Source organism: Cotesia glomerata, linkage group LG2, assembly GCF_020080835.1.
Source record: "Cotesia glomerata isolate CgM1 linkage group LG2, MPM_Cglom_v2.3, whole genome shotgun sequence".
Classification (NCBI taxonomy): Eukaryota; Metazoa; Arthropoda; class Insecta; order Hymenoptera; family Braconidae; genus Cotesia; species Cotesia glomerata.
Window position 1 is genome coordinate 30,374,336 of NC_058159.1, and position 27,555 is coordinate 30,401,890.

The 27,555-nt window shown below is 29.1% G+C and overlaps 4 protein-coding genes across 6 annotated transcripts; 2 read left to right on the forward strand and 2 right to left on the reverse strand.

Annotated features, from left to right (window-relative positions):
• The first annotated feature begins 1,769 nt into the window (after positions 1-1,769).
• On the forward strand, positions 1,770-9,684 carry LOC123259526 (synaptojanin-1). The gene is made up of 6 exons (XM_044720080.1): positions 1,770-1,930; positions 2,019-2,211; positions 3,749-4,106; positions 4,182-4,346; positions 5,541-7,210; positions 8,475-9,684. The coding sequence occupies exons 2-6, from the start codon at positions 2,085-2,087 to the stop codon at positions 9,593-9,595; spliced, it is 3,441 nt and encodes a 1,146-aa protein (XP_044576015.1). The 5' UTR covers positions 1,770-1,930; positions 2,019-2,084; the 3' UTR covers positions 9,596-9,684.
• A 2,873-nt stretch (positions 9,685-12,557) lies between these two features.
• On the reverse strand, positions 12,558-16,502 carry LOC123259549 (guanine nucleotide-binding protein G(i) subunit alpha). The gene is made up of 4 exons (XM_044720131.1): positions 15,847-16,502; positions 14,819-15,003; positions 14,446-14,732; positions 12,558-13,534 (listed from the first exon to the last, which is right to left on the reverse strand). The coding sequence occupies exons 1-4, from the start codon at positions 15,965-15,967 to the stop codon at positions 13,057-13,059; spliced, it is 1,071 nt and encodes a 356-aa protein (XP_044576066.1). The 5' UTR covers positions 15,968-16,502; the 3' UTR covers positions 12,558-13,056.
• Positions 16,503-16,775: 273 nt separating this feature from the next.
• On the forward strand, positions 16,776-22,972 carry LOC123259527 (chromosome transmission fidelity protein 18 homolog). Of its 3 annotated transcripts, none has more exons than XM_044720081.1 (12): positions 16,776-16,936; positions 17,172-17,336; positions 17,402-17,566; positions 17,836-18,072; positions 18,180-18,327; positions 18,414-18,606; positions 19,287-20,005; positions 20,245-20,585; positions 20,944-21,185; positions 21,256-21,518; positions 21,590-21,854; positions 22,725-22,972. In XM_044720081.1, the coding sequence occupies exons 1-12, from the start codon at positions 16,855-16,857 to the stop codon at positions 22,923-22,925; spliced, it is 3,021 nt and encodes a 1,006-aa protein (XP_044576016.1). In that variant the 5' UTR covers positions 16,776-16,854; the 3' UTR covers positions 22,926-22,972. The 3 variants fall into 3 exon arrangements, with proteins under 3 accessions (XP_044576016.1, XP_044576017.1, XP_044576018.1); XM_044720082.1 differs by having other exon boundaries at positions 17,839-18,072; XM_044720083.1 differs by lacking the exon at positions 17,172-17,336 and having other exon boundaries at positions 16,777-16,936.
• A 139-nt stretch (positions 22,973-23,111) lies between these two features.
• On the reverse strand, positions 23,112-27,179 carry LOC123259542 (tubulin beta chain-like). Its single transcript, XM_044720115.1, has 8 exons — positions 26,778-27,179; positions 25,997-26,105; positions 25,468-25,593; positions 25,150-25,379; positions 24,879-25,046; positions 23,925-24,110; positions 23,447-23,848; positions 23,112-23,279 (listed from the first exon to the last, which is right to left on the reverse strand). The coding sequence occupies exons 1-8, from the start codon at positions 26,832-26,834 to the stop codon at positions 23,214-23,216; spliced, it is 1,344 nt and encodes a 447-aa protein (XP_044576050.1). The 5' UTR covers positions 26,835-27,179; the 3' UTR covers positions 23,112-23,213.
• Positions 27,180-27,555: the final 376 nt, after the last annotated feature.

The window sequence follows — 27,555 nt, forward strand, 5'->3', positions numbered from 1 at the left end:
AAAAGAAATAGTTTTAGCGGAAATGATAAGAGAAAGAATTAATAATGATAATAACAATAATAGTTTAATATCTTTGTAAACCCATAAGTATTTTTAAGGCGAAGATAATTTAATGAATTTAATGACAAACTTTAATAGAACTTCATTAGATAATATGATTAATTTTGGTAAACAATTGTTATCTTAATCATAGCGTTAATTATGTAAATACAATTGTGAAACTACTTATACAAGAATTCTATATCTCACATTTTTTTTTTAATAGCGATCATTAGATTTTTCAAGTGAAATATATTTCATTCTTCATTATTTAATATTAAATGATTATCAAGACTAGTAATAATTACTTCATGAACTATTTTCATTCATAATTATATTTATAGCTTTATTTATATTTATGTAAGTATTACATAAATTTATCAACGAAAAAGAAAATTGTTTTGCTTAAGTAAATAAATTACTTATGAAAATATTTTTTATTGTATTTTTATACTCTAATTAATTTTTTTTTAATTATTACAGATAATTGAAGTACAGTAAAATTATGAAAATTAATTTAGCATTTATTTAATAATTTTTAAAATTTTATAGCAAATAAATTATGGCAAAAAAAAAATTGACGTTGAAATTTTAAAAAATAAAAAATGCAATTTTTTTTAAAATAATTTTTTTGATAAATAAAATTAAAATTTCATGAAACTTGACAATTTTTTTAAAACTAGGTCTAGAAAATTATTTTTATAAAATTGCATTTATAATTTTTTAGAGCTTCTATAGATAGAATTTTTTAAATAAATTTTTCTTGTCATGATTTATTTGTTAAAAAAATTCTAAAAATTATCAGAAGTTTCTCAACTTCAGTTTTATCAATTTTTTTTATTTTTATTACAAATTAATTATAAAAAAAAAAATATTTTTAAAAAGTTTGCTTGTGTAATTTTTAAAAAATTTTTAAATTTTTTTATAAAATTCCCAAAAAAATTCATAAATATCTGACAATTTTAGTATAAAAAAAAAAAATAATTAAAATTAATTTAGTACATATTCAATAATTTTAAGAATGTTTTTAATAAATAAATTATTGCCAAGAAAAATTAGAAAAAAAAATTGACATGTAGAAATTTTAAAAAGTAAAAAATGCAATTTTTTTAAAATAATTTTTTGAAACAAATTTGTTAGTTAAAAAAAAATAAAAAATTGATTATAGAAAAAAATATTTTTTGAAAAATTTGCTCGTGTAATTTTTGAAAAATTTTAATTAAAATTTTTTTTATAAAATTCCTAAAAAAATTGACAAATATCTGAAAATTTTAGTATCATAAAAAATTAAAATTAATTTAGTAGATATTCAATAATTTTAAGAATGTTTTTAATAAATAAATTATTGCCAAGAAAAATTAGAAAAAAAAATTAACACGTAGAAATTTAAAAAAATAAAAAATGCAATTTTTTAAAAATAATTTTTTGGAACAAATTTGTTAGTTAAAAAAATTAAAAAACTGTCAAGACTGCTAAGTTTAATGTCATAAAAATTAAATAAACTTTTACCAATAATAACTTTTTGAATGTTAGTAAAAATAGCCAAGAGGTAGTTAATTAAACGTCAATGCAGTAAAAATACAAAGGTATAATTTAAAAGTGAAGGTATTGAAATATTGACTATAAAATGCGCATGCTTTCGTAGGCGATAGATGTGTGAATGTAAGTAAAGAGGATAAAGCGCTAGAGCGTAATACATACCAAAGGAAGACAGTAAATCAAAAGAGAGACGAAGTGACTTGGTCAGAATAGTGACTGGAGAGGGACACGGTGATGCCGGGACCAGGATTCGTTGTTGGATTGGTTAGTAAAGTTCAGTGTCATCAAAGTGCTACTATCCAACTGAATTATTCTCCTCGGATAAATAAATTTAATTGATAAAATAAAACCGGTGAATATATTTTTAATTGTTTAAAACGCATGACGGGAATTATATTAATTTTCTACTGTCACTATCATCTGTCTCTGATAATCCATAGTTGATACTCGTTAGATCACATCATCTAATTTGGCAGCTGGATTAACATTTATAAAAGTGTTTTACAATGGCGATGGGCAAAGGGTTTCGTGTTTACGAAAAATTGAAACCTCCAAGTCCTCATTCGCTTATTTTGGAGCATCGTAACTGTAAGGACACTGTGCTCTTTGAATCACAAGCAGTCGCGGTTCTTTGTAAGTATTGTTGTCGCAATGCACCTCACTTGTTCATGATTATTAAATATAATACTAAAGTTAGTAATCAGCTGTCAATTTTTTTATTATAAAAAATCAATTAAAATTATATAAAAAATGCTCCAAAAAATTTTCACTTATAATTTTTTTTTATTTTCACACGTGCAATTTTTTTTATAAAAATTTTATTGCTAAAAATTTATTAAAATATTTATAATGTCTGACAACTTCAGTGTCATTACTTTAATTAACTGACACTTGAAGATTTTTATAAAATTTTATTTATTATAATTACACTGAAGTTGACAGACGTTGGAAATTTTTTTAGAATTTTACAAAATATATAATTATTATGAAAAATTTAATTTAAAAATTCCACATGTGAAAATTAAATAGAATTATTTGTGGAAATTTTTTTATTGTAATTTGATTATTATAAAAATTTTTAAAATTGACAGTTGTTAGCTAACTTCAGTGTCATCTTTATTTAATGAAAATAAAGTTAGCTGACATCTAAAAATTTTTATGATTTTTTTTATTAAAAAATTATTACAAAGAAATGAAAAAAATTTTTTTTCATTTGTTAAAAACTTAAAAAACTATAAGTGCAATTTTTTAAAAATATTTTTTAGTTATAATTTAATAAATTAAGCAAAATAAAAAAATAAAAAATGTCGGCTAACTTTATTATTATCTTTATTTATAACACTAAAGTTAGCCGAGGTTTTTAATTTTTTGATTTTTTTTAATTATTAAATTAGAACTAAAAAATATTTTTAAAAAATTGCACTTAGAGTTTTTCAAGTTTTTTACAGATGAAAATTTTTTTTATTATTTTGCAATGATTTTTTTGATAAAAAAAAATTCTAAATATTTTTAAATGTCGGCTAACTTAATTTTCATTCTTTATTTTAACAATTTTATAATAAATAGTGAAGTTAACTGATAGCTGTCAATTTTTTTTATTTTTATCACAAGTCAATTTAAATAAAAAGAATTAATTTAAAAATTTTTAATCTTTGTTAACTTTAGTGTAATTATAATAAATAAAATCAATTTTTTTTTATTTTTTATAAATCAATTTAAATAAAAAAAATTATTTAAAAAATTTTCAATGTTTGTTCACTTCAGTATAATCATAATAAATAAAATTTTATAAAAAATTTTAATTCTAGAAATTGAAAAAAAAAATTATTGTAATTTTTTTAAATATTTTTTTTGGAGTAATTTATTAATTTTTAAAAAATTAAAAAACTATTTAATATCTGTTAATTCTTTATTATTTTAAAATTATGATATACTATTTATTAAGAATTGTAACAACAATAATAATAAAAAAAAATACTTAACCATGACTATTAATAGCTAATAATAGTGGGCGTAGAAAAGTAATTAGTTCTCCAATTCAGCGAATTGATAATAAAATTACTTCAATGTCAAATAAATAATCTTTATAAGAAAAAAAAAATAATCAGTTTTGATAAAGTAAATCTCTTAATATTGTTTACAAATCCAAATAATCAAAATAAATTTACAGCTGCGCAAGAAACAGAGTCCTTGAAGTCTCAATACACAAAGCTGCTGGACGCCTACGGGTGTCTTGGAGTTCTCCAGCTGAATGCTGGAGAAAATACCCACCTTTACCTGGTGCTGGTGACCGGGTGTTTTTCCATGGGCAAAATAGGCGACTCGGAGATATTCAGAATCACCCAGACACACTTTGTTCCTCTGCATTACACGCAAGGAAACGAAGACAGAGTTTCTGAAGTTCGGAAGGTCTTGAACTCTGGTACGTTTTACTTCTCCTGGACTGCTGGGACACACGAAGCTCTTGATATTACCTTGAGTGTTCAGCGAAGATATAAATCAACGTGTACTGATAATAGATTTTTCTGGTGAGTCGATCAATAAACAAATATACTTATTATTATCATACAGTCAGTTAAATTTCTTATTTAAATTCAAAACAGGAATCGTATGCTTCACATTCACTTGCTGAGGTATGGAGTCGATACAAATCAATGGTTATTAAAAGCGATGTGTGGAAGTGTTGAAATACGGACCGTTTATGTTGGTCACAGGCAAGCTAGAGCTGTTGTTGTTTCACGACTTAGTTGTGAACGTGCTGGTACCAGGTAAAATTACAATTGATAATATTTTATTTATTTATTCTTGATAATGTATCAACATAATTTTTTATGTTACTGAATTTAACAGACACTTAAAAATTTTTATAATAATTAAATAATAATGGAAAAAATTCCACATGTAGAGATTTAATGGTATATTGTTAAATTGCACTGTACTTTCTTAAATATTGTCGTTTTTAAAGATATAAGCTCATTCCAATGTTACACTCATCAAGAGCTTTCATTTGAGTATCCACATGCATTTTTGATATATTTTTCATAAATACATATATATAAATATATAAAATATATGAAAAATTGACGTAGGTACTCAAATGAAAGGTCTCGACGAGTGTAATGTCGGAGTGAGCTTATGTCTTTAAAAATGTCAATAGTTCTCAAAATACAAGGTCGTTTCTTAATTATGTTAATTGCACTGTATTTTCTTAAATATTGACGTTTTTAAAGATATAAGCTCATTCCGATATTACACTCATCAAGAGCTTTCATTTGAGTACCCACATCAATTTTTCATATATTTATGTATATATGAAAAATTAATGTGGGTACTCAAATGAAAGCTCTTGATGAGTGTAACATCGGAATGAGCTTATATCTTTAAAAATGTCAATATTTCACAGGATATTTATTAAATTGCACTTTACTTTCTTAAATATTGACATTTTTAAAGATATAAGCTCATCCCGATGTTACACTCATCAAGAGCTTTCATTTAAATACCCACATGTATATTGATATATTTTTTATTTATACATATATATAAATATATAAAATATATGAAAAATTGATGTGGGTACTCAAATGAAAGGTCTTGATGAGTGTAACATCGAGATGAGCTTATATCTTCAAAAGTGTCAATAGTTCACAAGATACAAGGTCATTTCTGAATAATGTATCTAGAGAACATTTTCAAATGCAAATTAAGACCTTTGCAATGACACTAAATTTCACTAAAAAAACCGATTTTATCATATGACTATCTTTAATCCAAAATTTTTTTTTATTCTCTTAATAATATAAATTATAAATACAAACTTTCAATAATAAATATTCTTTTTTTATAATTTATGAGTTATAAAAATTCAAAGAATCATAAAATTCCCGCTAATTTCAGTATCATACTTTTATTTATTGCATAATATTTTTAGATTAATAAAAAAACAAATAAATAATTTCCAGATTCAACGTCCGGGGAACAAACGACGACGGCCATGTAGCAAATTTCGTCGAAACGGAGCAAATAATTTACCTAGACAATGAAGTGACCTCCTACGTGCAAACCCGTGGCTCAGTGCCTCTCTTCTGGGAGCAACCAGGAATCCAAGTAGGTTCTCACAAAGTAAAAATCTCCCGAGGCTTCGACACAGCATCTCCAGCATTCGACCGTCACCTGAGTATGATAAAGCAGCGCTACGGCCAGCAAGTAATAATAAACCTACTCGGCTCAAGTTTAATCGGCAGCAAAGAAAGCGAAGCGATGTTAAGCCAGATGTTTCAAAGCCACCACAATTTATCCCAGCACATAGACGTGCCTCACATAATCTTCGACTACCACCAAGAGTGTCGTGGCGGCAACACAAAGAATCTCTCCAAGTTAAAAGCGAAAGTAGAAAAGTATCTAGACTCCTTTTCACTATTTTACGCTGTCGGAACTTCCGTGATCAGCGAGCAAGTCGGTACAATCCGTACAAATTGCCTCGACTGCCTAGACAGGACTAACTGCGTCCAAACATTTCTAGCCTTAGAAATCCTTTCAAAACAACTATCACTGGTAAAATTATTCGAGAAGCAACAATTAGTCTCCCGATTCGAGGAAGTCTTCCGCCAAATGTGGATCAACAACGGGAACGAAGTCAGCAAAATTTACGCAGGCACCGGAGCAATTCAAGGAAGCTCCAAATTAATGGACGGTGCTCGCTCCGCCGCTCGAACAATTCAAAACAATTTATTAGACTCCAGCAAGCAAGAAGCTATCGACATTTTACTCCTAGGCTCCACCCTCAACACCGAGCTAGCAGACCGAGCTCGGTTATTATTACCCTCAAACATGCTCCACGCTCCTCCAAGTGTCTTGAGAGAAATGTGCAAGCGCTACAGCGAATATTTACAAACAATAAATCTCCGCATCGGCGTGGGAACTTACAACGTCAACGGCGGCAAACACTTCCGCAGTGTCGTCTACAAGGATGTGTCTTTATCCGACTGGCTCCTCGACGCTCCCCGCAACACTACCTACCTTTTAGCTCCAGATGACGATGGAGTTCCAGTTGATGTCTTCGCGGTCGGGTTCGAAGAGATAGTCGACCTAAACGCGAGCAATATAATGGCAGCAAGTAGCGACAACGCCCGAGCGTGGGCGGAAGAGCTCCAGAAGGTAATCTCCCGAGACACTGAATATATTTTGGTGACTTACCAGCAATTAGTCGGAGTCTGCTTGTATTTATTCATCAGACCGCAGCATGCTCCTCATTTAAGAGACGTAGCTGTAGATTGCGTTAAAACTGGCCTCGGAGGAGCTACGGGTAACAAAGGCGCCGCTGCAATAAGGTGTGTGTTATATTCAACATCATTCTGCTTCGTCTGCGCTCATTTTGCAGCCGGCCAGTCCCAAGTCAGTGAAAGAAACGCAGACTATGCTGAAATTACTAGAAAGTTAGCTTTTCCAATGGGGAGGACACTTAATACTCATGATTACGTTTTTTGGTGCGGAGATTTTAATTATAGAGTTGATATGGACAAAGATGAGATGAAAGAATTGATCAGGAATAATGAACTGGACCAGATTCTGCAGTTTGATCAGCTGCTGGTTCAACAGGAGCAGGGAAATGTGTTCAAGAATTTTATTGAAGGTATTGTATTGTATTGTGTTTATTATTATGCCAAGACAATTAGCCGAATGGCAACACGGAAAAAAGTAAACTGTAATATTCACTCGGATTCCGGTTCATTTTTATAGTTTCAAACAGTAAAGCGGACATCGGGGTGGCAAAAATATAAATATTACAGAACTTAATGTAGAAAGTATAAAAGCCACAATTTGTAATTTAATATCCAAATTAAGAGATTAGTAGCTGTCACTAGAGTAAATAACGACTCTTTCATTAAAAAATTACAGTTTCAAACAGTAAAAATTGCCATTTCAATATATAGTCCATATTATGAAGAGAAGGGGAACTTAGATGAAAGAGAAGGGGGTCTCACTCTGGGAAAATTTAACATTTGAAACAGTAAAAATTATACTTTCAAAATATACATTTTACCAGTCCAAGCAAGTCAATAATTACAGTTTGATTTTTAGCGTTGTATTTAAAATTTACCATTTTACTTTGTAAATATTGACATTGCTTGTATTAGAAATTTACTAACTTTATTTTATACTTTTTACATATCATAAGATCATTTTTTAGATACGAAATGATAAATATCAAAGTTTGAATTCTTAATTATTATACTTTAACATTTTAGATATTTACATAGCGAATATTACTGTTTGAAATAGTATTTTCTTCCATGTAAAGAGTAAATTGTAACGTTTAAATGGTAAATATTATAAAGTAAATAGTAAAATCGCAATTTTACTATTTAAAATGGTAATTTTTAGCAGTTGATCATTACTTATTATAAATCGACTGTTATTTATTACAGTTTACTTTTTTCCGTGAAGAAATTTTACATAGTTGTGTTTACAATAATAGAATACAAAGTTAATTTAATTAATTTTTACACAACATAAGTGTAGATATGATAAATTCTAAAATACATTACATGTTTTCGGTGTAATTTGTTTGACTACATAAATTTAATAATAAACTTAAAGTTTAATGACTTTTGGATCTAACTAAGATAATTGTACAGAATTACTAATTTGTAATATAAAATATCAAATAATGACTAGGGAAGCCAATTTATAATAAAGAAGCTACTGAAAATCCAGTTCAAGTAGATAATCGAACATCTTTACTTTAAGTACTTCTAAACGACTAGCATTTACAATTTATCCCGTCAAATTTTGCCATAGTCGTATTGCAGTGACTACAAAAGAGTTTTTTTTTTCTAAAGCAAAAGTAGAATATTTTGGTAATTCAAAATTGACATTATTCATTTCGCTTCTAGGTCCTATCACCTTCCCTCCGACTTATAAGTACGATTTATTTTCGGATGATTATGATACCAGTGAAAAATGTCGTCAGCCTGCTTGGACAGATCGGGTTCTTTGGAAAAGACGCAAGCAGATTCCGGACATTGATTCTCCAGCTGATTGGAACCCCGGAAGATTAATTTACTACGGCAGGGCTGAGTTGAAACAAAGTGACCATCGTCCGGTGATTGCGATCATTGATGTGGATGTTCATGTTGTTGATCCGGAGAAACGGGAGGCTGTGTTTAAGGAAGTTATTGAAGACCTGGGGCCTCCTGATGGGACGATTATTGTAAAAGCTACTGAGGAAAGTGAAGATATTGACAGTGTGTTTGATGACAATTTTATGCTGGCGCTTCTGCAGGAACTTTCGCATATAGGCGAGGTGATTCTTGTGAGGTTTGTTGGGGAAACTATCTGGGTAACGTTCCGCGACGGTCAATGCGCTCTCTCGGCTGCTCGCAAAGGCATGACTCAAGTCTGCGGTCAGACGTTGAAGCTGTCATTAAAGTCTCCGCATTGGGTGCAATTAATTCAAAAGGAAATTGAAATTTGCAGCAATACTACCATTCCGCAGTATGATGACTCGCCTTCGAGGAATGTTTCGAGGCTTGAGCAATTGGAGATCGCTGATGATCCTAATTCTGGAAGATCTAGTCCGAGTGATGGAAACAGACCGCCTAGACCGGCGCCTCCTACTCGTCCGGCTCCTCCAAGGAGCCCGGCTCATGAGAGAAGGCCTCTTCCTCGGGCGGGAGTGATTAGTGTGATGCAGAATCAGTTTGTTTCGTCGAGAGCTGAGGACTTGGAGAAGTCTGAGAGGCTCTCACCTGAGTCGGCGATTTATGAAGAAATTTTGGATGAACCGCCGAATTATCCGGTTCCTAATAGACCCCCGCCTCCGTTACCTAGGTCTGCGACAGACGGTCAAGAGTCTAAGCCGCCGAATTCGGCTCCTCCGCCGCTTCCACAAAGGCAGATGCCCGTTCCGCCACCGCAACATCCGCCGCCGAGTTTGCCGCCTCCTAACTTACCTCCGCCTGTTCCTGCTAGGTCTGGAGGTGGGCCTCCTATTCCTACTCGGAATCCTCAGTAGATTTTTGTTGTTGCAGTGAGAAAAAATTTATTTATGAAAATTAAGTTAGCCGACATTTAAAAATTTTTAGAATTTTTTTTATTGAAAAAATGATTGCAAAAAAATAAAAAAAAAATTTTCACTTGTAAAAAACTATAAAAACTGTAAGCGCAATTTTTTAAAAATATTTTTTTGTTCTAATTTAATTATTAAAAAAAATCAAAAAATTAAAAACGTCGGCTAACTTTAGTATTATAATTTATTTTCAAAAAAAATTTGGGGTTTTTTTTATGAGAAATTTTTAATAATTTTATTTTTTAGCTGAAAAAATATAAATTTTTTTTTAGTCATTTTTTTTTTATTTGAAAATTTTAGAAAAAAATTTCCAAGCTGAGTAAGGTAAAAGACCTAATTATTGACACTGGCCTAGTTGTTTGACACTTGCAGTATTTATTCTAATTAAAAAAATTAAATGTTCTCAAAAAAAACAATTTGAAATTTAGAATTCAAAAATTATATTTATTAATTTATTAGATTTGATTTATTTATTTTTCATTAAAATAAAATTTCAAGTCAATAACTAGGCCAGTGTCAATAACTGGGTCTTTTACCTTATATATTAATTTTTTTTCAATAAAAAATTGAGGTAAAAGACTCAGTTATTGACACTGGCCTAGTTATTAACTTGAAATTTTATTTTAATTAAAAAAAAAAACAAATCAACTCTAATAAATTAATAAATATAATTTTGGAATTATAAATTTTTTTAAAATTGGTATTTTGAGAGCATTGAATTTTTTTAATAAAAATAAAATTGTCAAACAATTAGACCAGTGTCAATAACTAGGTCTTTTACCTTATGAAAAAAATCTTTATTTCTTCAGCTAAGAAATAAAATTCTAACAAGTTAATTTCTTATAATAAAAATAAATTTTTTTTAAAAATAAATCTATTTTTTCCTCAGTGTATTGTGAGAAATTTAATATCCTTAGCCAGTCATAATATTAGTTATTATTTTAATTGATAGCTAAAGTTAGAAATGCCATCTTTATACCTCAATGAAATTTAGCTCAATAAGTTATCACTGATAACTCAATAACATTCCAAACAAATTTATTTACTGCCTGGTGATTAATTTTAGAGCATGTTTATTCATACGTAAAATAGTCCTAAAAATCCACGCCGCGTAGATTCATCAGGTCTTTTTTACGTGTGAATAGACACTTCTTTAATTTTATTTTAAGCTTGCCAGTATAAAATTTATAATTTATTCTAACTAATTTATTAGGTATTAGTTTAATAAATGATGATCAAAAATATGCACGCTAATAGTACGTTAAAACCTTAAATTAAGAATAGTTGAGTTTAAAAAAATTCGATAGATTATTGATTATGCTTGGTAGACCTGCACCAAATCATAATTAATAATTGTAACGTTATGGATAAAAGTTTCAAGTCGTAATAATGAATGTTAAATTTTTTTTAATGATGGATATACAATATGCCTAACTACAGTATTCATATGTAATCTCCGTGTATATCACTGTATTTTATGTGAAATATAATCTATTGTTGACCAATTGTTGTAATGTAATAAATGCTACCATACGAGTAATGGATTATAAATAGAAAAAGAATTATAAATGAAATAAGAATGTTGAATAAAAAAAGTTTCTATAAAAGTTTTGAAAACACGTATGAGGAATTAAAAGATTATAAAAATACATATTGATATTATTTTTAATTTATTTAAGTAGTCTGCATAGAATGTATGTGTCGCATCGTGTAAATATATATAACATCGAATCCAAATATATTTGATCAATAGTATCTGGATATTTTAAAATAAAAAAATCTAAACACTGACAGATGTAAAAAATTAAATTTTAAAAGTGTACTGGATTATTTATTTAATAAAGAAATAATCAGTGAAGATATATTCACCTACAAATAAATTATTTATATTATTAAGAGAATAAGCCAAATTTTGTGGCCAGTGTAATTATATGATAAAATGGGTTTTTATGGTTGATAAGTATTAAGGCTGCATTCAAAAATGCTCTATCTCTAGATCTATGATTAAGAAATGACCTTGTATCTTGTGAACTATTGACATTTTTAAAGATATAAGCTCATCCTGATGTTGCACTCATCCAGACCTTTCATTTGAGTACCCACATCAATTTTTCATATATTTTATATATTTATATATATATGAATATATGAAAAATATATGAAAATCCATGTGGGTACTCAAATGAAAGCTCTTGATAAGTGTAACATCGGAATGAGCTTATATCTTTAAAAATGTCAATAGTTAAGAAAGTACAGTGCAATTTAACATAATCAAGAAACGACCTTGTATCTTGAGAAGTATTGATATTTTTAAAGATATAAGCTCATCCCAACGTTACACTGATCAAGGCCTTTGATTTGAATACCCACATCAATTTTTCATATATTTTATATATTTATATATTTCACAAATACCATATATATAAAATATATGAAAAATGTCATGTGGGTACTCAAATGAAAGGTCTCGATGAGTGTAACATCGGGATGAGCTTATATCTTTAAAAATGTCAATAGTTAAGAAAATACAGTGAAATTAAACATAATCAAGAAACGACCTTGTATCTTTTGAAATATTGACATTTTTAAAGAAATAAGCTCACCCCGACATTACACTGATCGAGATCTTTCATTTGAGTAACCACATCAATTTTTCATATATTTTATATATTTATATATGAAAAATATATCAAAAATGCATGTGGGTACTCAAAAGAAAGCTCTTGATAAGAGTAACATCAGGATGAGCTTATATCTTTCAAAAAGTCAATAATTAAAAAAGTGCAGTGCAATTTAACAAAAGTCATTATTTAATAAAGCAAAATTTTATTTATTTATAGTTCACAAGTCACGGCAGTCACATAGTGTCTGCAAGGTTTCTAGTTTGTTATTATTACTTATTTATTTATTAATAAAATTAATTGTTAACATTTTTTTTTTTCGGTAAAAATGCTTTAATCTCAGTCGTCTACATTTAAATTTGTTCATTCAATTATTCTACATATTGTCTTTTATAAAAATCGAATTATAAATTAATGTTTTACAAAATGGTATAAAAAACTTTTTTATGACTAAATGATATTTAAATAATACCGATTACAAAATTTTTCCTTATAAAAAAAAAAGTTTCAGTCATGGACAAGAGATTTATACGTACATATATATTTATAGATCTATAAAATATTTCGTAAATTAATATTAAAAAAATGGAAAGTGATTATGGCTTAATATCTTATTCAATAAAAATTCGCGGATTATTTTATAAAAAGGTATATAATATATATACAAAAGTGCACTTGTGTATCGTTGCAATATTAATTAATTATTAAAAAATCTAAGTAATATAAAATGTCATAAATAATATCTTATAATGAGAAAAAATAATTATCGTCTCAGGAATGATAAATTCAACTTAGCAGTCCGCAATTACTTAAATTATTTTTAATAATCACATCAGTTACCGCGTCAAACACAAACTGAATGTTAGAAGTGTCAGTTGCACAGGTAAAGTGTGTGTAGATCTGTTTTTGATCTTTGCGTTTATTTAAATTCTCAAATTTCATTTGCACGTAAGCAGCACACTCTTCGAATGAGTTGCCGCCTTTGTACTCCGGAAAACAGATCGATAGTGGGCTCTTGGCTATTTTCTCCTCAAACAGATCTTTCTTATTTAAAAATAGAATTATTGACGTGTCTATGAACCACTTACTGTTACAAATCGAATCAAATAGCTTCATAGACTCGATCATGCGGTTCATTTCTTCATCTTCAGCAAGCACAAGGTCGTAGCCACTCAGAGCAACGCAAAATATTATCGCTGTTACTCCCTCGAAGCAGTGAATCCACTTTTTCCTTTCCGATCTCTGGCCGCCGACGTCAAACATTCTAAACAAAAATCACCAAATTTATATTATTAAGAGAATAAGAAAAATGTTGTCTCTTAATGAAGAAATGACCTTGTATCTTGAGAACTATAGACATTTTTAAAGATATAAGCTCACCTCGACATTGCACTCATCAAGACCTTTCATTTGAGTACCCACATCAATTTTTCATATATTTTTATATATATATATAAATATATGAATACATGAAAAATATAAAAAAATGAATGTGGGTACTTAAATGAAAGCTCTTGATGAGTGTAACATCGGGATGAGTTTATATCTTTAAAAATGTCAATAGTTAAGAAAGTACGCTGCAATTTAATAAATTTCTTGTGAAATATTGACATTTTTGAAGATTTAAACTCATCCCAATGTTACACTCATCGGGACTTTTTATTTGAGTACTCACATCAATTATTCATATATATATATATATATATATGAATATATGAACATATGAAAAATATATAAAAATGCATGTGGGTATTCAAATGAAAGCTCTTGAAGAGTATAACATCGGTATGAGCTTATATCTTCAAAAATGTCAATAGTTAAGAAAGTACAGTGCAATTTGATAAATATCTTGTGAAATATTGACATTTTCAAAGATATAAACTCACCCCGACATTACACTCATCGAGACCTTTCATTTGAGTACCCACATCAATTTTTCATATATTTGATATATTTATATATATGAATATATGAAAAATATATCAAAAATGCATGTGGGTACTCAAATGAAAGCTCTTGATGAGTGTAACATCGGGATGAGCTTATATCTTTAAAAATATCAATATTTAAGAAATTACAGTGCCATTTGACAAAAGTCATTACTTAATAAACCAAAATTTTAATAATCGTGACTGCAAGGTTGCTAGTAAATATAAATAATTAAAAAAAATTTACTTGAAATGCAATCCTTTGAAGGCAAAATAAGTCTCTACAATTCCCGTCGTTTTGACTCGAGTCCTCAGGACATCTTGTTGCGTCGGTACATAATTAGGCTGCGCAATCCGATCCAGAGCATTCAAATAATACGCAGCGGAGTCATTTAATTGATACTCTCTGCTACGTGTGAAACAAAGCTGCACTCCTGCATCTTGCCATAATCTCTTCATTAGCAGCACAAGTTCCCCAGTGAGCTCACCCTCCTCTGCCGCGGAAGCTAGGGTAAAAAATTGCCGCGCTGTTTCCTGCAACACAACATTAAATCCATCAATACAACCCACATTATTTATCCAACAATTTTATTTTACCCAGTTAATTTAATTACACTTACAGCTTTATTTGGGTCAGCGAAATTTATTCTCAGCTGGCCCATGGCCCGAATTATCGCCATAAGACTCTGGATCGTGTTGCTGTAAACAACCGGCTTGTATTGCTCGCATTCTTCCCTGCTGTATCCAGTTTCGTGGATTATTTTCATCTGTTTCACTATCGTAGATTTACCGGACTCTCCAGCACCTGAAAAAATAAATCATTATTCATTATCAATATTTCATTACAAATTTTAATCATCAACCTCATCAATTATTCTTACATAATTGCATCATTTTTCATCAAATCATTTTTTATTAAATTTTAGCAACGTAAACATGGGTAATGTACCTATCATATTTCTAGCAATCGCTATCTTGTGAATCATATTTATTTAATGATTCAACTTCATGGGAGACAATCTTTACATTTGTATGTATCATACACGCACACCTATACACAATACATACATCGTCTCTTAATGAAAATTAAATTAACCGACACCTAACAATATTTGTAAATTATTTTATTAAAAAAATAAGAAAAAATTTTAAAAACTACACGTGCAATTTTTGATAATTAATTTAGCAGATATTTAATAATTTTTTCATAACAAATAAATTATGGCAAAAAGAATAAGAAAAATATAATAGCATGTAGAAATTTTAATGAATAAAAAATACAATTTTTCTAAATAATTTTTCAGAAAAAATTTGTTTATTAAATAAAATAAAAAAATAAAGTGACTGCTAACTTAAATGTCATGCAATTTTTTAAAAATATTTTGTAGTACTAATTAAATGATTTAAAAAAAATTAAAAAAGTCGACTAACTTCTGTATCGTCTGTTACAATATAATAATTACTACCTACAGCGTACAAAAATAGCGTCAATGCTTTAAATTAATTCGGCATTGTAAAAATGATCAATCTGTCAAGATTAAATCACTTCAATTCTATTAATTAGGATGAAATCACTTGATACAAGAATAGAATAATTTACCAAGTGAAATAAATAATTAAAAAAAAAAGAAAAAAATATATATCGTACCCAGAAGAAGAAGTTTGACCTCACTGGCAGCTCGTTCGCCATCAAGACGTAGATCCTTGTCAATTTTCTTGGATCTCTCGGCCGCAGCCTTTTCACCCGTGTTGCTTACAGCGCATCCCATCCTCGTCTAATAGATCAAACAATCCACTCTTACAATCTAATTCCTGATTTTTTTTCAATGGAGCAATAAATTTTCTTGTCAATTTTATAAAAACAATAGTTTATCTAAATCTGACACTTGTTGCTCTGCTAGGACGTGGTGGGAACCGCCCGCTGTCTTATTCTCAACGGCCGTTTATACACGCGTCGCTACAATGAACCTCTATACTCTCGACTGAAACACACTTACACTTAGCCCGTTTCACAAACACAGTACTTACACTAAATATATAAAATATATTGCTGCATACACAAATAGGGCTTATAAATAATATAAATAAATTAATCTCAGTTTTATATTAATTATTAACAATAATTAAAAATGAGTATTGTTGTGGTTTAAAGATACGAACTCGACGCGCCCACGACTAATTGTTTTCTTTGCCTTAACTTGCGCCGACGCGTCCGTTTAATTCATCCCTCAATGATTCAATATTCGTTTCTCTTGTTAACTTTTCGCGTTGCTGTGAAATCGGTCATACCATTTCCTACTACCTCACTGTCTACCTATAAACATAATATATATAAATATATATACCTATAGTTAAATATTTTCACATATGTTGGAAAGTCAACGGAATTGAAAAAAGATAGAGATAATGTTAAGGAAATTAATTTTTGATTGGCCAACTGTCATTTATCTTAACGCCATCTTGGAATCTCTTTTTAAAAAGATGGCGCTTCTGTTAAAATAGATGGCGCAGTTTAACAAATACCACAACTACAAACATTTAGTTTATTATTATTTTCTTCATGTTTATTTTTTAGTCAACAGCCAAAAGTTTTTAACTTTTATTTCTTTAAAATATTTTTTATTTTATTTATATATTTTTTAAATTAAAAATTCCAATGGATGATGAGTTTCCGAATTCTGATGAGGAATATGATCTAGTTCCTACAGAAAGTTTAAAAAAAACTAATAATGTAACCGGTGAGTGTTTTTTATTGACTGTCATTTGTTTTTATTAATTATTAATCAATGACATTAAAGTTAGCAGTCACTTGATTATTTTTTTAGTATTTTTTGACAAATAAATTTGTTCTGAAAAATTATTTAAAAAAATTGCAATTTTTTTTGTCACAATTTATTTGTCAAAAAAATTTTAAAAATTATCAAATATCTGCTAAATTAATTTTCATTATTAATCATTTTTTGTTTATTTTAGGAAACAATACAAAAGTTTCTCAACATAATTTAACTCAGCCGCCAAAATCTAGTGTCAGTGGAAATTCACGTTTTATTTATGCTAATGAAGATGATTTTCCCGATCCAGTTGAAGAATTCGATCTAGTTCCTACAGAAAGTTTAAAAAAAAATAATAATGTAGCCGGTGGGTGTTTTTTATTGACTTTCATTTGTTTTTATTAATTATTAATCATTTTTTGTTTATTTTAGGAAGCAATACAAAAGTTCCTCAAAATAATTTAACTCAGCCGCCAAAATCTAGTTCTAATGAAAATTCACGTTTTATTTATGCTAATGACGATGATTTTCCCGATCCAGATGAAGAGTTTGATTTGGTCCCAACTGACGTTTATAAAAAATCAAATCATCCTCCCAGTAAGTTTATTTATTGAATTTTTTAAAATAATACTAAAGTTAGCTCACGCTATTAATTTATTTTTAATTCATTAAATTGCAACAAAAAAATATTTTTTTAAAATTGCACTTGAAGTTTTTCAGTTTTTTTACAAATTAAATTTTTTAATACATTTTTTTATTGTGATTTAATTGTTATAAAAATTAAAATTTACAGCTGTCAGCTGACTTTAGGATCATTAAACAAATAATAATAATAATAATTAAAACCAACTAATATTTATTATTAGTAGGTACAAGTACTCAACAGACACTTCAGAGTCAAGTTAATGCTCCAAAACCTGTCAATAAAACACAAGCTAGTACTTCTAGTGATTTTCCGGAGCCAGATGAAGAGCTTGAATTTATTGAATCGACTCCTCAGCCTTCCACTTCAACGAGTGAGTCACTAACCGAGCAAGTCAGGAAAAGAACCTATGATGACTTGATGAAGGATGTAGCAGATCTTCTACAAGAAGACATACCCAGTAATTTATTTTAAACTTTAAAATTAACAAATAAATTTTTTAACTAATATATCATTAACAAATATTAAAATATTAATATTTTATTAAAAAATATATTATTATTTCAGGTTCTAGTCGCTTGAGAAGAGAAAAAAGACCGAGATGGGACCAGCCAGATTTAATAATTGAAGCAATTTTAAACCAGAAACAAAAAGTCCAACAAAGATATGAAAAAGATGTTGATAATCCTCGTTTTTTGAATTCTAATTACTCTGAGTAAGTCAATTAATTTGAACTTGTAAAAATTTTTTGGTAGACTTGGCTGTTGATTTTAATATTAATTTCAATTTTAATAAATCCAGTGATCCAGAGAGAGAAACAATAACTACTAGAGTGCCTTCTTGGAATTTCGTTGCCTTAACCCGTCCTTATGATTCTCAACGCTTGTATGTTCGAGTTAAACCAGACGCTGTAATTAATCCTATTAAAGTTAGCTCATCGTCTGGTTTGCTTTCAGTCAGCTATGATAAATTAAAAGCCGACGCTGAAAAAATTGTAAGTAAAATTTTATATTTTTCTATTTTATAATTTATATTGAGGTGACACGCGTTAATATCTCCGGACAAAATATCCCCGCGACAAAATATGTGTTGGCCTATTTTTAGATAAACACACACAAAATCCATGATCAAAGTGCACAACACGGTAACAAGCTTATGTGTTGGCCTATTTTTAGATAAACACACACAAAATCACTCTTAAATAAATAGTGAAATAATATTCATAGTAGCTAATTTTTTTTTTATTTTATAAAATATCATGTTTGTTTAATATTGATCGTCTGATAAATAATCCTTGTAGTATTTCATTTATTTTTTATTTTATAAAATAAATTACTAGCAGTCTGCCCTAGCTTCGCACGGGTATTCAGCAAAAATTTCAAAATTAATTATAATATAATATAGCCTATGTCACCCGAGAATAGTGTAGCTTCCCAACAATGAAAGAATTTTTCAAATCGGTTCAGTAGTTTTGGAACCTATTCAACGCAAATAAACAAACAAACAATCAAATCTTTCCTCTTTATAATATTAGTATAGATTAAGTTTATTCAATATTGATCGTCTTATAAATAATCCTTGTGATATTTGGTTGCAGTAATATTTTGTCCGGGGATATTTTGTCCCGGGATATTAACACACGTAATCTTAATTAAATAATTTGACTTTTGGCAGTTGGCAGATAAAGCAAAAGAAAAATCGATAACATCTAGATCAGCAAGAAAAAAAGGTGAAGATGTATTGTGGGTTGATAAATATCGTCCAAAAAAATACATGGAGCTTCTTACCGACGAAACAACCAACCGCGAATTTTTGCGCTGGATGAAACTCTGGGATAAGGTTGTGTTCAACCGTGAGATAGTTATGAGAAAAAAAAATTCAACAACTAACTCGTTCAAATCACGAAACTTTAACAATAATAAATCAGATAGAATAAATTCAAGAGAGGGTGGATTTAATGCCAATAAATTCGGCGATAATTGCAACAATGAAGAGCTTGTAGATAAAAAAGGATTTCCTGTACATAGAATCGCGTTGCTCAGCGGACCCCCGGGTCTTGGAAAAACGACATTAGCACACTTGGTGGCTAGACACGCTGGTTATAATGTCGTTGAAATCAATGCGAGTGATGACCGTAGTCCGGAGGCTTTTAGACAGGCTCTATTAGCTTCTACGCAGATGAAATCGATGATTGGTGCTGATCCAAGGCCTAATTGTCTGGTTTTAGATGAAATTGATGGCGCTCCAGCTGCCTCGATAGAATTGCTACTCAAGTTCGTTCAAGGAAAACTATCTGAAAAGGGTAAAAAGTCTAAATCAGCTGAAAAAAGTAATGAGTTTTGTAAAAGACCTATTGTTTGTATTTGTAATGAGTTGTACACTCCGGCATTGAGGTAGTTATTTTTATTCATGAATTTTTAAATCAAAATTAAGTTAGCCGACATTTAAAAATTTTTAGAATTTTTTTTTATTGAAAAAATGATTTAAAAAAATTTTTATTTGTAAAAAACTATAAGTGCAATTTTTTAAAAATATTTTTTTGTTCTAATTTAATTTTAAAAAAATCTAAAAATTAAAGAAGTTGGCTAATTTTAAATGATTTAAGCCTATAATTGAGGAAAAATTTTTTCAGGCCTTTACGAGCGGTGGCTTTTTCAATATACGTTCCTAGAATCACCCCGGCAGCTCTGAGCGATCGGTTAGTGACGATTGCTCGTAGGGAGAGACTCGATGTAGATCAACGGGTCCTTTTACAGATAGCTGAAAAGTCAGGGTGTGATGTCAGGTCGTGTGTTAATGCCTTGCAATACATGGGTGATGATTGCGAAAAAACTAATTTGGATTTGAGTTTAAAAGATTCTAAAAAGGGACTGTTTGAATTTTGGAAAGATATGTTTCTAGTTCCTCATGATAAAACTGGACCTCTTTCTTTACGAGAAAGAGTTCAGAGGGTTTTAAAATCAGCTTACAGTAGTAAGTAATATCATTTCAATTATAAATACTATAAAAAATAATAATATTAAAATTAGCCGACGTTCAATAATTTTTTAGTAATTAAATTCGAACTAAAAAAATTATTTTAAAAAATTGCACATGTAGTTTATAAAATTTTTTACATGTGAAATTTTTTAAAAGTTATTTTTCAATAAAATAAATTACAAAAATTTTCAGTATAAATACTATAATTTATGACAGATATTAGACATTTTTTTATAATCTAATAGCATTAAAAGTATTATGAAAAAAAATTTCAATAAAAAAATTCCACTTGTGAAAATTAAAAAAAATGTTTAGTGGAAATTTTCATAATTTTATGATTTAATTTTTCTAGATAACTCGGAAAGATTTGTCCAAGGAATTTTTGAAAATTACCCACCAAACTGCCATGATAATTTAAACAAAGTATCTGGATCTTTAGAATGGTTTCAATTTTATGATCAAGTAACAACAGTTGTTGCGACTAAAAATGATTGGCAAGTAATGCCATACACAAATTATGCTTTTGCATCCTGGCATTTAGGTTTTGCACTTCCGAGAGCTCCAAAGTTATCATTTCCCTACACAGCAACTGAGGTGAATAAAAATAAAAAAAAATACAATGGATAAAAAAATTAATAACTATAGTTATAATTTTATTTTTTAGGTGAGTCAAAAAATAAAAAAAACACTAACCTTGGTATCAGCAGCCCAAAGATCATGTGGTCTAAGTGCTCTAGTGATAATTCTGGACCTTGCTCCGCTGTCATTCGAATTACTGACACCCCGACTTCGTTCTGTGGCTATTAATTTATACACTGCAAAAGAAAAGTCGGACTTGGATCACCTGATAGACGTAATGCTGAGTCTCAAGCTTTCGTTCGTTCAGGACAGAAAGGAGGACGGCTCTCTGGACTACGTTATTGAACCGTAATAAATATTTTTGAATTTATTTAAAAAAAAAAAAATAGAACTATTTTTTATTTTATTTAATTTACTAGAGATTTTTTTGAAATCGGCATTTTCCCTGATTGTAAGCAACGCAAAGGACTGTCTTACACCGTGAAGCAAATAGTATCCAGAGAAATCGAGGCTGAAAGAGTAAAGCGAGCAGCGGTAGCTACGGGAGCTGAAAGTTCTAAAGAAAATAAGCCAGCGTCAACTGAAAATACAAAAGATGATTTTGCTAAACCTAATCCAGTTAACAGACCAAATCATATAGATCGCGTGGAGCGTATCACGCTGAATGATGATCTTAAAGATCCAGTAAGCTTATATAAATTTTTTTTATTAATCATTGTACTTTCTTAAATATTGTCGTTTTTAAAGATATAAGCTCATCCCGATGTTACACTCATCAAAAGCTTTCATTTGAGCACCCACATGAATTTTCATATATTTTTCATATATACATATATATAAATATTTGAAAAAATTGATGTGGGTACTCAAATGAAAGGTCTTGATGAGTGTAACATCGGGATGAGCTTATATCGTTAAAAATGTCAATAGTTCTCAAGATACAAAGTCATTTCTTAATTATGTTAAATTGCACTGTACTTTCTTAACTATTGACATTTTTAAAGATATAAGCTCATTCCGATGTTATACTCATCAAGAGCTTTCATTTGAGTACCCACATACATTTTTGATATATTTTTCATATATACATATATATATAAATATATAAAATATATGAAAAATTTATGTTGGTACTCAAATGAAAAGTCTCGATGAGTGTAACATCGGGATGAGCTTATATCTTTAAAAATGTCAACAGTTCTCAAGATACAAGGTCGTTTCTTAACTATGTTAAATTGCACTGTTCTTTCTTAACTATTGACATTTTTAAAGATATAAGCTCATCCCGATGTTACACTCATCAAGAGCTTTCATTTGAGTACCCACATGCATTTTGATATATTTTTCATAAATACATATATATGTAATATATATAAAATATATGAAAAATTGATGTGGGTACTTAAATGAAAGGTCTTGATGAGTGTAACATCGGAACGAGCTTATATCTTTAAAAATTTCAATAGTTCACAAGATACAAGGTAGTTTTTTAATTATGTTAAATTGCACTGTAATTTCTTAACTATAATTTTAACTATAACAAATAACTTTCAGAAATTCCGAGACTTCTTCAAAAACTTCAAGCTACCTCCCAAGATACCCGATCCAACGTCTCCTGAGCAGACCTCCCCGAAAGCTGAGCGAGTGGACCAACGAATAAAAAAAATAGTTCATACAAACGGAGTGTGGTTCAAGTATATAGAAGGTTACAGTAACGCAGTTCGACGAACAGTAAGAATAAAGGATATTTTATAATAATTTTTATTTATATAATTAAATTCAATTATAAAACAAATATTAATAATGATTTTTTTTTTATATATTCATAACATGCAAATCAATGTAATCGTCTCAGTCTAGTATTGAATGTAATTAGTTATTAATTTTAAGTTATCACCTAATACGGAAGTAGTAACAAAGATAACGGACAGTTATTAATTAATATATAACAGTTATATTGTTATATCTTATTTATAACTAAAAATACTTGTGATTTGATTAATAGTTTGAAATTTTAATATTAGATTCGAGACTGGTTGAAAATTAAGCTTCCAGTTCTTCAGCAGTTTCTTCGTCTTCATAACATTCCTCATCCTCAGCGGTCGCTTCCTAAAAATTTTAAATAATTTATTTATTATTTTTATTTAAAAAATAATTTTATTATTTTAATTAAAAAATAAAAAAGAAATTAAATTGAATAAAAAAAAAAATTTTATTTAATTTAATAAAAAAATTAAATTAAATAAAAAAAAAAATTAATTAAAAAAAAAAATTACCTGATATTGTTGGTACTCCGAAACCAAGTCATTCATATTAGATTCAGCCTCAGTGAACTCCATTTCATCCATACCTTCGCCAGTGTACCAGTGAAGGAAAGCCTTGCGTCTAAACATCGCGGTGAATTGTTCGCTGATCCGTTTGAAAATTTCTTGAATAGCGGTCGTGTTACCAATGAAAGTCGCGGACATTTTGAGACCACGAGGTGGAATGTCGCAAACAGCGACCTTGACATTGTTGGGAATCCATTCAACAAAGTAGCTTGAATTTTTATTCTGTACGCTGAGCATATGTTCGTCAACTTCCCTCATCGACAATTGACCACGGAAAATAGCTGCTACTGTCAGGTAACGTCCGTGTCTTGGGTCACAGGCCGTCATCATGTTCTTTGAGTCAAACATCTGAAAAAAATTTTTCATTTTTAATTAAATACTTATTTTTATTTATATGATCTTCGGAAAGTTTTCTATTGCATACCTGTTGTGTAAGCTCAGAAACTGATACAGCACGATATTGCTGACTTCCGCGGGCAGTAAGTGGAGCAAATCCAGGCATGAAGAAGTGAAGCCGTGGGAAAGGTACCATGTTCACAGCTAGTTTGCGAAGATCTGCATTCAATTGTCCGGGGAATCTCAAGCAAGTTGTTACTCCAGACATTGTCATCTGTACAAATAATTATTTCATTTTAATAATGGGTCTTAATTAAAAAAAAAAAAAATTATAACTAATAATAATAACAACTAGCAATCTGTCAGTCACTATGTGACTGCCGTGACTTGTGAAATATAAATAAGTAAAATTTTGCTTTATTAAATAATGACTTTTGTTAAATTGCACGATATTTTCTTAAATATTGAAATTTTTAAAGATATAAGCTCATCTCGATGTTATACTCATCAAGAGCTTTCATTTGAGTACCCACATGCATTTTGATATATTTTTTATATATACATATATATATAATATATATAAATATATGAAAAATTGATGTGGGTACTCAAATGAAAGGTCTTGATCAGTGTAACATCAGGATGAGCTTGTATCTTTAAAAATGTCAATAGTTACGAAAGTACAGTGCAATTTAACATAATTAAGAAACGACCTTGTATCTTGAGAACTATTGACATTTTTAAAGATATAAGCTCATCCCGATGTTACACTCATCAAGAGCTTTCATTTGAGTACCCACATGCATTTTGATATATTTTTCATATATATATATATATAAAATATATGAAAAATTGATGTGGGTACTCAAATGAAAGGTCTCGATGAGTGTAACATCAGGATGAGCTTATATCTTTAAAAATGTCAATAGTTTAAAAGATACAAGGTCATTTCTTAAACTTGTTATAATAAATTGACTATCGGTGAGAATGATATAAAACCTTGAAAAGGCACAATAATATTGATAATCATAATGATAATTACCGAAACTAAGTGGTTCAAATCCCCATAAGTAGGTGAAGAGAGCTTAAGCGTTCTAAAGCAAATATCATAGAGCGCTTCGTTGTCTATACAGAAAGTCTCGTCGGTATTCTCAACCAGCTGATGAACTGATAAAGTAGCATTGTAAGGCTCGACAACAGTATCAGAAACCTGAAAAATAAAAATTAATCCTTCTGATTAGCAAAAGCCCTAGATTTTATCTATTTGTTCACAAATTCCGACTTATGAATTAATTTCATAACCGGCTTCTTACTTTAGGTGAAGGAAATACACTGAAAGAAGCCATAATTCGGTCTGGATATTCCTCACGAATTTTAGAAATCAGCAGAGTTCCCATTCCCGAGCCGGTACCACCTCCCAGTGAGTGAGTCAGCTGGAAACCCTGGAGGCAATCACAGCCCTCAGACTCTCGTCTCACGACTTCAAGTACCGCGTCAACGAGCTCTGCGCCTTCGGTGTAGTGTCCTTTGGCCCAGTTGTTGCCTATTAATTGGAAAAATCAATATCAATTTTCAAGTTAAATAATTATTTTAATATTCAATTTAATAAAATTATTATTATTTTGTTATACCTGCGCCGCTTTGACCAAATACAAAATTATCTGGACGGAACATTTGACCAGTAGGTCCGCTGCGGATCGAGTCCATAGTTCCTGGCTCCAAATCCACCAAGATTGCTCGTGGGACGTATTTGTGATCTAAAAAAAATATAAAAATTAATAATTAATAAATAAAAATTAATTTTGCATATATTTAATAATTTTATAACAAATAAATTATGGCAAAAAGTTTTTTTTATTTTCTTTGTAGTAATTTTTTATGAAAATAAATTTAGCAGATATTTAATTATTTTTAGAATTTTTTTTTTTTAATTGTCAAAAAAAATTAACATGTAAAAATTTTTAAAAATAAAAAATGCAATTTTTTGAACAAATTTGTTTGTTAAAAAAAATTAAAAAATTCTTTAATGTCATTAATTTTCTCAATACAAAAAAAAAAAAAAAAAACATTTTTTTATTTTTTTTTTTGCTATAATTTATTTGCTAAAAAAATTATAAAAATAATCCAATCAAATATCTGCTAAATTATAATTAAACTTACTGTTAGCTTCATTGTAATAAACATCGATACGCTGCAACTGCAAATCGCTTGTACCGTTGTAGTGTCCAGTTGGATCAATGCCATGTTCATCAGAGATTACCTCCCAAAACTATAAATTAATAATAATAATAATAATAATACAAATTAATATTATTCCAAATTTTCATCAAAAAATTCCATCAAATTTAAGTCTGATTTAAGACCGGATAATTCTTGCGATAATTATTCTAAAATAGCAAAACGCATGTACAAATTACTTCTCTAACTCCGAGCAACTCTTAACACAACGTAGTTATTTATAAAGCCCAAGCAGTTTTAAAATTTCTCCTCACACACGTTTACTCATCACCTAAACTACCCGACATATAATTTAACTATTTCCTAAATTCAATTATTTTATTACCCACAATTTAATTTATCGCTTGTTAAAATATTATTTTTATCTATATTTGACAATAATTTTAATCTTACACTTAAAAATGATTCATTGAATTTTTATCTACGTTTTTTCCAACACAAAAATATTTTTTTTTTTTCAACAATCTCAATTAAACTATTGATTAATTCTCCTTAAAATGAAGACGCGCGAATTTGTAAAGATGCGCAGTTCCAAACACGTGGAAAAATTTAATTTAATTTCATAATTAAATAAAACAAATATTAATTTAATTAATCACTTTGTTTAAATTAAATAAATTGACATAAAAATAATTTAAAATAAATATTCAAGTATTATAAAATTAATTAAAATTAAAAAAAAATATAAAAATGTATATCTGACCTTCGAACCGATTTGGTTCCCACATTGACCGGCTTGTAAGTGAATAATTTCCCTCATGATTATTTATATGATAAAAAAACTCGGTAAATTGTTTAATATAAAATAAAAGTAAATTTTTAAATTAAGTTTGTTGAAATAGCGATAAAATACAACGGTAATTCGAGTTAACACGTTATGATGCTCAGGTAACAACGTTCACAATGGAAATATTAAAATGAAACGGTAACTCAGTTCTACGTTATATATACGTTAAGATGACTAAATCCAATAAATGTGACCACGAGTACGTGAGCATCAACTCGAAGGCATTTTTCTCTTCAGAAAATAACGATACACACGCAGCAATGCCAGTACGGACAGTTTATGAACTTCGACAGGAAATATTAAGTGAGAAGAGAAAATTACTGTGTTGGTAGGTCGACTGCTCAGAAATTACTGTCGTATCAACAGTATACTCCAGTGTTGCCGATGGGTCGAATCTCGATTACCCTTTCCTCAAAGTTCCCCTGATAGCCATCTTAACTTAAACTTTTATTCAATCTACTGCCGAAATTTGTAGCCAACTTGATGAAAAAAGTTGCAAACCAAACGTTTTTACTTAAGTTGTCTACAAGTTACAGTGCAATTTGACGTCAAGACTTGCAGTACAAGTATTTTATTCAAGTTGTAGTAAAATTGTAGTACAATTTAACTAAAAGTTCGGTGTTAACTTGTATTCAAATTGGGGCTGTAAATTGCATTCAATTTGTTTACAACTATTGTACTATAAAAATTTACG

Coding starts and splice junctions, on each gene's coding strand:
- LOC123259526 (XM_044720080.1), top strand. CDS start 2,085: ATGGCGATGGGCAAAGGGTTTCGTGTTTACGAAAAATTGAAACCTCCA. Junction 2,212..3,748: donor ACAAGCAGTCGCGGTTCTTT/GTAAGTATTGTT, acceptor ATAAATTTACAG/CTGCGCAAGAAACAGAGTCC. Junction 4,107..4,181: donor ACTGATAATAGATTTTTCTG/GTGAGTCGATCA, acceptor AATTCAAAACAG/GAATCGTATGCTTCACATTC.
- LOC123259542 (XM_044720115.1), bottom strand. CDS start 26,834: ATGAGGGAAATTATTCACTTACAAGCCGGTCAATGTGGGAACCAAATC. Junction 25,047..25,149: donor GTGTATTTCCTTCACCTAAA/GTAAGAAGCCGG, acceptor TTTATTTTTCAG/GTTTCTGATACTGTTGTCGA. Junction 23,849..23,924: donor TTTCTGAGCTTACACAACAG/GTATGCAATAGA, acceptor AATTTTTTTCAG/ATGTTTGACTCAAAGAACAT.
- LOC123259527 (XM_044720081.1), top strand. CDS start 16,855: ATGGATGATGAGTTTCCGAATTCTGATGAGGAATATGATCTAGTTCCT. Junction 18,607..19,286: donor AAGCCGACGCTGAAAAAATT/GTAAGTAAAATT, acceptor GACTTTTGGCAG/TTGGCAGATAAAGCAAAAGA. Junction 21,186..21,255: donor TTCCCTACACAGCAACTGAG/GTGAATAAAAAT, acceptor TTTATTTTTTAG/GTGAGTCAAAAAATAAAAAA.
- LOC123259549 (XM_044720131.1), bottom strand. CDS start 15,967: ATGGGATGCGCTGTAAGCAACACGGGTGAAAAGGCTGCGGCCGAGAGA. Junction 15,004..15,846: donor GGTCAAACTTCTTCTTCTGG/GTACGATATATA, acceptor TTATTTTTTCAG/GTGCTGGAGAGTCCGGTAAA. Junction 14,733..14,818: donor TCGCTGACCCAAATAAAGCT/GTAAGTGTAATT, acceptor GTTGTGTTGCAG/GAAACAGCGCGGCAATTTTT.